The 8,718-nt window shown below is 38.7% G+C and overlaps 1 protein-coding gene across 2 annotated transcripts in view; it reads left to right on the forward strand.

Annotated features, from left to right (window-relative positions):
• LOC135474759 (uncharacterized) overlaps window positions 1-8,329 on the forward strand; it is a 56,639-nt gene extending 48,310 nt beyond the window's left edge. For both annotated transcript variants that reach the window (XM_064754347.1, XM_064754348.1), the window contains exons 28-32: window positions 231-394; window positions 1,005-1,112; window positions 2,596-2,715; window positions 5,216-5,668; window positions 7,040-8,329. In XM_064754347.1, coding sequence (XP_064610417.1) covers window positions 231-394; window positions 1,005-1,112; window positions 2,596-2,715; window positions 5,216-5,668; window positions 7,040-7,530 — 1,336 coding nt within the window. In that variant the 3' untranslated portion in view covers window positions 7,531-8,329. The remainder of the gene's footprint in view (window positions 1-230; window positions 395-1,004; window positions 1,113-2,595; window positions 2,716-5,215; window positions 5,669-7,039) is intronic.
• The last annotated feature ends 389 nt before the right edge of the window (window positions 8,330-8,718 follow it).

The following is an 8,718-nucleotide window of genomic DNA, read 5'->3' on the forward strand; positions in this document are numbered from 1 at the left end:
GACAAAACATGCAACTTTGTAACATGCAAAATTTCCCTTCATTCACAGTGACAAAATTCTAGGCGTTCTTGCTCTGCTCTGGACTTTGACATGGCTATAATCCTTACGGTTTGAACTGGTAGGGAACATGTATTACAATGGCAACACTTCCCATATGCATGTTCACATAGTTTCTTGTTAAGCATGACAAATTTAGTAACAACTTCATAAGGGAATTTCTTTTACTTCAGAGGTTTCCTTGCTGAGCTGACCTCGATATTTCAGACCTCTGGTGATGTTCAGGAGTTGCTAGATCGTCATGATCTGATGTCTGTTCCATTGGAGGATGCGCCATGGCATGTTGCCAAGCCTGAGATTCAGATGGCACCTCAGCCCGTGAAAGAAGAGGTCAAAGGTACATGCGCTGTAGGAAACTTTATTCATAGCTTTGTTATTGAGGTGAGGGTTCAAAACCCAACCTTGCTCAGGGAATTTGTAGCACCCCTGCTCTTACTGCTTGTGTGGCCTTGGCATGTAACTTGAGCCTCTGAACATGTATGTGTACATGTTTTATTTGAAGTGGATTTCTCAGTGATGTATTGAGCTGAAGGATTTTGGTGTAACATAGTATCTGTAGTTTTTCAGGCGATCAGATTTTATTACATTAAATGTACATTATGTTACAGTGTTATATCTGAGCCAACCTGTGAATGGTTGTGGGTTTCTTCCAGGCTCAGCTCGGTTCCCTGCCACCATAATGCTGGCCGCCATCACATAAGTGAAATATTCTTGAAGTCGGCGTAGGAGCCTATGGTGTCTTATTGTCTTACATGTACATTCAGACCGTGATGCTTGTCTGTCCACAAGTTTCCAAGTTGAGCCAGCCTGAGATTACATTTATGTTACATGTACCATTTACCGTTTTGTGTTGAATCATGTACGTACATGTGACTTGTCAGGATGTTCTTTATTCTAGTTCACAAAGTTTAGCGACTGTTTGTTACCTTCTGTGAAATGTTTTGCAGAATCTAAACCAGAGAAAGAAGGCTCAGCTTCAAATGATGATGAACTAAGAGCTTGGCCACCAAGATCTTCATTGGTTTCAAAGGAGGCCACAAGCACTGTGAAGAAAGGTCAGTTACCCTAATTCCTCGATCTTTTCTCATATGACAGACAAACTTTCAGTGCAATATATGCACATTTTTGAATTTATTTTTAATTTGGAGACAAAACTACATTGGTTGGATTGGCCAGTTTTAGGGCTTCACAAAAGTATAACTTTATCAGTCAAGAGAATAATGCCTTCAGAATATCCTTGAATAAACAGCTTGCAAACATATGAAAAGGTTGAAGAATTACAGTATATGAAGTGTAACAGTAGGTAAAAAGGTACTATGAAACAAAAAGAATAATTTTAAGAAAAATGAAAAGAGAGATGGTGAAAAAAAATGAGAAAAAAAGTATTTCATTTTTGGGTCATATTTTAGGTTTCTTAATAACCCCTCTATTTTATGCATATTTTTCATCCCTGATGAACATTAAGAGAATTCAGGACCAGCTTTAGCACCCCAATTCAGGTTCTCCCCCCAACAAAGTTATTTGAAAGCTTTCCCCATTGAGATCACCACAACAGGCTACTTGATTTCCGGACTGATTTCGGCGGCCCTAAGAAAACTTAAGTCTACATCCATTTGATGCACCAAAAAGAATGCTGAAAAGCTTTTTTTGTACTTTCCTATGTTAGACCACATCACATACTTCGTATTAAGAAATAAAAAAACTATCATTTCATGTATCCTTTAAGTAATACTACAGCAGTACTTCAGTTCTCAAAGAGTCAAAGTTGCGGTTCATGCTCATTTTTTGTTCAGGTCATTTCATTTTGATAACTTTTCTGGCTAAACAGAATGAAACGCAGCCTTTTGTATGACATTGTCACACAATGATCGTAAGACATATTACTTCACAAATCTACAGATTCCCTGCTCTTAAGAAACATGTGAAGAGCTGGACATGATACATGTTGGCAGCAAATTTACTGTACCAAAATAAATCAAAATCGAGGAACACCTACTGCATTCACATAGTGGTGAAAAAAAAAATATGACAACATGTACCTAATTCTTCTAATTTTTGTGACACCTGATCTGCCAACATACATGTATATGTAGCAGAAATATTTAGTTTCTTTTTTTTTTTCTCACATTGTTAGTCCATTTAATGAACAGCATACATGTATTTACAGGCATACCTTTACTTTTCGAAAACACTAGGAGAGAATCGTAATTGTTTGCTTTCAGCGCTACTAAAATTTGTCCTAAAAAATAGGAGAATTAGTGTATATATGACAGATGATCATCTGGTAAAGCCCTCAATATTTGGTTAATGTTTTTTCTGTATACAACATTCTGTTTACATCACAGTAGTGAATACCACAATGCCATTTTTTCTGCTTATGCATAACATCTATACAGTAGTCAACTTTTTTTCTGCTAGCCTTATGCTGACCTGTAGTCGCCGAAAAGTGGTATTTGATGGGACAGATATCCATTCCACTAATCAACTTTAGGAAGGTCAGTGTGACTTTAGTCAGTGTTTTTCACCTTATGTTTCCAGGGTCCACAGATCGTCCGACTTCCAAAGTTTGGCCCCCACCCAAACCACCAAGTTACATGGAGACTCGAGAACTTCCACCCAGATTCCAGAACTTACCACCCATGGATGGAGTTGAAAATGGTACGATATCAATGTTCAGTGGCAAGCCATTATGGCAGACGCAGCCACTTGTATGATTTTGACGTATTTTGAACTCCACAGATGTAGAAAATATGATTTTACCCCAAAGATGTAGAAAATATGCTTAGCCGCCATACATGGAGGGAAATAAAATCAAGTCCGATTTCATTTTTTATTTTTCTGCAAGTCCATTTTAGTATCTGATCCACTATTTTAGTATTCCCGTTACAGTGAAGATGCAGTAGGACCCACCGACTTGTGAATTAATATGGCTTAAATGTCGGTCATCAAGGTTTTCTGGAGAGCAACTTGTTTATTCTGTCTTTATTTCCACAATTGTCGTTGAGCATGCTTTTCCCCAACAAAAATTCTTGAACAAATGTGCTTTAATTCTCAGAATTGTTTCTGCCAGCCTTGTACACTGTTCAAGTTACTTCAACTCAATGAACTCAAGATTGATAGTGTCACAATTATTTAAAGTGACATTTGTGCAAATTCTTTTTACACTACAGAAAGCAACCCGTCGAAATAAGCCTCAGAAAGTATACAGAACAGAGGGAAGATTATACATTATACATGCTTAAACATGCTGAAGAATCGCTAATTCTGCGTCATTATCTTTAAATACACAAGCATGGACAAGAACATGCAGAATTTTCCTCTCAGTGACCCAAACTAAGATACAAAACATGTCTTCTGTTTCCCTCCATGGCACCTTACTCTGGTTTTTTTGAAATTCCTAACATCTCAGTTTTAGTGACACAAGTATAACGGTTAAGTAAAATTTTAGTTTGTTTAGGTGTTTCTGTTTGAAATAATTTCAAAGGCTTATAGTGTTAAAATATATGTGCCACACTGGTTGTCGCAGTATTGTACACATAAAGTCTAATTTGTATATGTACACATTTTTGTACACCTTACATTCACTAACTGTAGGCAGGTCTCTTACAGGGTGTGTTGGGGACTCAGTTTGTAAAGAAGCTTTTTTCTGAGTTTATGTTTTCAATATATGTCTGGTTTATCGCTTGCTCTCTGTGATTAGTGTTTGTGGGCTCATGTTGTTGGACAGGGTAGGCGCAATTCTCCCGGTATCTCAGAATGTGTCCCATTCCAATAAGCTATGGTCTTTATAGCTGTCTCTTGATTGATGTTTATATGCAGAAGATACAGTGTGATTCATGTCAGCCGTGTAGGTGAAGGAGACGTGGTAGAGCCTGCAGGAAAATTGGTAGTGCCTGCAGGTATCTTGGTAGAGCCTGCAGGAAACTTGGTAGAGCCTGCAGGAAACTTTGTAGAGCCTGACAGAAACTTCGTAGAGCCTGAAGGAGATTTGGTAGAGCCTGGTAGATCCTGAAGGATACTTGGTAGAACTTGAAAGAGACTTCATAGAGCTTGAGTACAACTTCGTCAAGCCTGAAAAGTAAACTTCATATAGCCTTAGGACAGCATGTTAGAACCTGAAAAGTAATCTTGTTACAGCCTGAGGGCAACTTGGTAGAGCCTGATGGAAACTTGGTAGAGCTTGTTAGAGCACGATAACAACTCAGTAGACCCTTTGAGAAACTTGATAGAGCATTAAAGAAACTAGACAGATCCCGAAGGAGACTGAGGGCAACTTGGTAGAACCCAAAGAAAACTTGAGGGCAACATGGTAGAGCCTGCAAGGTAAACTTCAGAGAGCCATGGGGCAACTTGGTAGAACCTGCAAGGTAAACTTCAGAGAGCCATGGGGCAACTTGGTAGAGCCTGCAAGGTAAACTTCAGAGAGCCATGGGGCAACTTGGTAGAGCTGGAAATGGAAACTTCATGGAGCCAGAAGGCAGTGTGGTAAAACCAGGAGGAAACCATTTTATTATGTACATATAAGTGAAATGTCAGGATTTCCTTCATCGATAAAACTGTTAATTCACATGACAGATATCACCTCTGTTTTTACCTTTTGGTATTTTGGCGTTTCAAACCATGATTTTCATTTATTGCATTCCAATCTATGCTCAGCCGGATAACATCATAGTATAAGTTTAATTAACTTTAACATTCCCTTGTCATGCAACAAGACTACAGCTAAAAACTTTCAGATGCACAAAATCATCATATTGTCAAAATATTAGCAGCAAAGAGAAGAGAATATAAATATTTGATCTCGAGGAATATTTAAAGTGTTCAACCTTCACTGTGCAGTTTCTCCCTGTATGTTTTAACCAGGTCCACAAGTGTGCCCTAATAAACCAGGGGACATATTAAAGTTGTACGAAAGCCAGAAAGAATGCTATTTAAACAAGCCACTTTATTGATCATAATTTCTGATCTCAAGGTAGTGTTGAACAGTGGACCAGTGAGGGTCCTTAGTTGTGCTTGTAATGTGAAGTTTGGTGCAAATGAAACATTGTTTAAAAGAGCAGACAGATACTCACATTTTTTTCATTTGATTATCGGGGTGGTGCTGTCAGGCGTGTCAGATGAGAGACTGATTTTATATGTATTGTTTTATTCCATCCAGTGGATGAGGCAAAATCCGAAAAGATTGAGGAATTGCATGAGAAGAAAAGAGGAGATAATGCAGAGGTTGATCCAAGAGAGAGGCCAGGGGATGGTGCAGTGTCACAGACCCGTGCTGGTCAGAGGGGAGGTCAGCAGAGTAGAGGAAGTGATGAATACCCTGCAGAAAAGTCAGTACAGGCACAACAAGACAGTGAAAGTACTGGTCAAACAAGGGCAGGGGTCAGCAATGAGGCAAGGGCAGAGAACTCAGAGGGGAAGAAGCAAATGGAGAGTGATTCAGTGCCAGGGAGCTGTAAAACCCAAGAGGGTATGATGGAAGCAGGGGAGGCAACTGCACCAGGAGGAAGTCAGGATAAGGAGGCTTCCCCAAACAGGGACGGAATGGGAAGAAAGCGGTTTCCACCCGATGAAATAGCTACACCCAGCCCCAAGAAGCCATCTCTCCAACTAGGTATGTTTTAAATATAAAATTATCAGTTATGTTCTGCTTATCCTCATGATTAAATATTTCAGATAATGTCTGATAATATTTTCAGATAATTCAGATTATGTGTCATTTAAGAATAAGTTCTGTGAGATATGTGCACAGATTCAGATAAGATGTCAGAAACATGGGATAGAAGGATTTGTATGTAAATGTACTACGTAATCTGTTACATGTACCACCAATATTGCCATTAAAGGATTAATGTCCAGACTGGTAATTCATAATTAGTTGCCACTGTATATATTGTTAAATTGAGTGTAAAAAAAATACTGGAAAAAGCGCAGTAATATGGCATTAAAATCACTAGATGGTGAGTCTGGATTTATACACTTGGTGCTCACCGCCAAACATCATAGTACAAGTCCAAGCTTTACAAGCTGTCAGGGCTTCCCCATTTAGTTCAGTGTTAAAAAGCCACACAAGTGATTTTAGAAGTATATCAAATTTCTCCATGAAGTGCTTTGCTATTCTGCATACGGTTGTAAAAACAGGTCATCGAATAACCCTGAAGTTAGCTTTTCTAGACTATTTTGCCCTCAGGAAGGCATGGATTCATGGCACAAGAGGGGCAGGTTTTATGCCGACCAAACACAGGCAAATCTTTGCTGGGCTGGCGGGAGTTGGGATAAGAAATGCTGGCAGACAGCCAAATTTTAACAGCAGGGAGGAAAAATTAGGTTTTAAATATTTGTATGTAAACTCTGGTGATAGGGCTCGGTGGGTATAAAATAAAGCGAGAGTTTATTCATCATTGGTTTGATCAGTCTTCAGTATGCAGGTAAAGTGAAAGAAAAGCAGAGACAACCGCATGTTGGCTTCTGATTAATGTCTAACTGAGGTAAATATTTAACCAAATGTCTTCAGTTTAGTGTGACCATTTGTCAAGTTGATATCGCACTGTCTTTGCTGCTGTGGTTTTACTCACTATGATGTAGTCTTTCATGTTGGTGACTTTATCTGAGTGCATTGTTAACGTGATCCTTCAGCACGCCACCAAAGCACGTCAAGCGAGACGCAGACTAAGGAGCTTCCAGCTCATGCTGGCTTTCTCTCCGATCGCACGTGGGAAGGTCTACCAGCAACAAGGTTGTGGGCTTCCCCCTGTGCTCTGCCCAGTTTCCTCCCACCATAATGTGGTATTCATGAAATATTCATGAGTACTGGGTAAAACACCAGTCATTTAAATAAAATCAAGGCACCTAGATATCATAATGCTACTGAAAGTTGTCAGGTGTTTCATAGCTCGAAGGGGACGCATTTGATTTGAATATGGCAAGAGGGATGTTATATCTCCAGTAACCACAAATGTATGTAATGTGGCAACTGTTGTAACAGATGCACCAGTGTGGAATGAGCAGACCATGTCTGAGATGAGTTTTGAAGAGATTGGCACGGGAAGTGACTTACAGTTACCCGAGGAAATGGAGATAGATGCCGGTGCACCAGAGAAGGAAATTGGTGACTGGGGAGAGCGTCTGGTGAGGAACTATTTGTTACAGCTGCAGAAGACAGACAGATCGATACAGTACGTGATTTGGTCAAAAGAGACTGGAAATGAAGGGAATCCTTACGACTTTGAGGTCATATTTCAGACCCCTGACGGTCAAAAGTCAATCTTCATTGAAGTTAAAACAACACTGTCTAGTGACAAGGGAACTTTTGAAATTTCTGCACAAGAACTACGCTTTGCTCTTGATCACAAGGAAAATTTTCACCTTTACCGTATCTACAGTGCTGGCAGCAAGGAACAGATTCGCCTAGTGCGTATCACAAATGTGCCATGGCAGTTGGACAAGAAAAAACTACGACTCTATATGGTGATTTGAGGCTTATTGATGCTGTGTTTAGGACTTCCTCATCCAGTAATGGCTTGTGTATGTCTAGTGTATTGTTTGTTTTTTTTTAATTTTCACAAGTATAATTTTGTCAACATCTTGTAATTTAATGAGAAAATGTAGCAAATTTTTTTTTACACATGACTCTATGCTCTATTTTTTTTTTTTTTTTTGCTGAATCTGACTTACAATGTTAAATATACTCATCACCTAATCATGCCTTTTTGTGTCCCTAAATATTGGGAAATACTTACAAACATGTGTTTGTATTAATACAACATTTGAGAGATGTCATTGGGAGGAATTTACAGAAGGAACATACTGGAACACAAGTCTTACTTTAAGATGAACTCATATTCAGGTAATATACATGGTTCTTTTACAGGTTGAATGAATGAAGAATTTTTTATTAAAATTTTAAACACTCTTACATCATGTCTCTTACATGCCACTCTTTGTGGCATAAAATATTTCTTTCGGTCCTTTTCTCTGAGCTGTTAATGACTTTTTTATGTGAGTGTTGAGTAACAAATGTAAACATTCCATTTTAATAAACTTTGTTGATTTTTCGTTTGTCTCTTTAGGCTTTAGACATGACCATACAGAAAATGGCAACCAGTATTTCTGTGTACTTTTATATGTTTATCTTTAATATATCTTTGATGTTACTGAATTTGGGTACCATTACTGGTGTTTTGTATGCATGTCGATCAACAAGGCTGCTCATGGTGAATACATGTACCTGTGATGTAAGAGTACTCTGTTTGGTCTACGTTGTTTTTGTTCTGTGTTTCTCTTCAGAGCATAGCCCTGGCCCCTACTTATTCTTCAGACAGCTCAATAGCCATTACCCGTGGGATAAATTCCATTACTGTTTAATCCCATACCGTTTTTAGTCGACCTCACCCATGAAAGTAAACGGGTAATGTAGGCACATGTGGTTTAAATCCCTTAAGATACTGAGTTATATTAACCTAAGATACTGCTGTGTTTTTAATCTAAAAGGCTTGTCAATTTAAGTGAAAATAGAAGAATGTTTTTATGAAATTCTCACACTTCCTGGATGAGGAGAACGCTATACCGCACGATTGTACAGTTGTACTGAAAAGTACAGTACAAACCATTTGTCGATCTTGTTCGACTGGTTACCTTAAATTGCCATGTAATTCTGTTTGTATC

This window comes from Liolophura sinensis, chromosome 9 (assembly GCF_032854445.1).
Source record: "Liolophura sinensis isolate JHLJ2023 chromosome 9, CUHK_Ljap_v2, whole genome shotgun sequence".
NCBI lineage: Eukaryota > Metazoa > Mollusca > Polyplacophora > Chitonida > Chitonidae > Liolophura > Liolophura sinensis.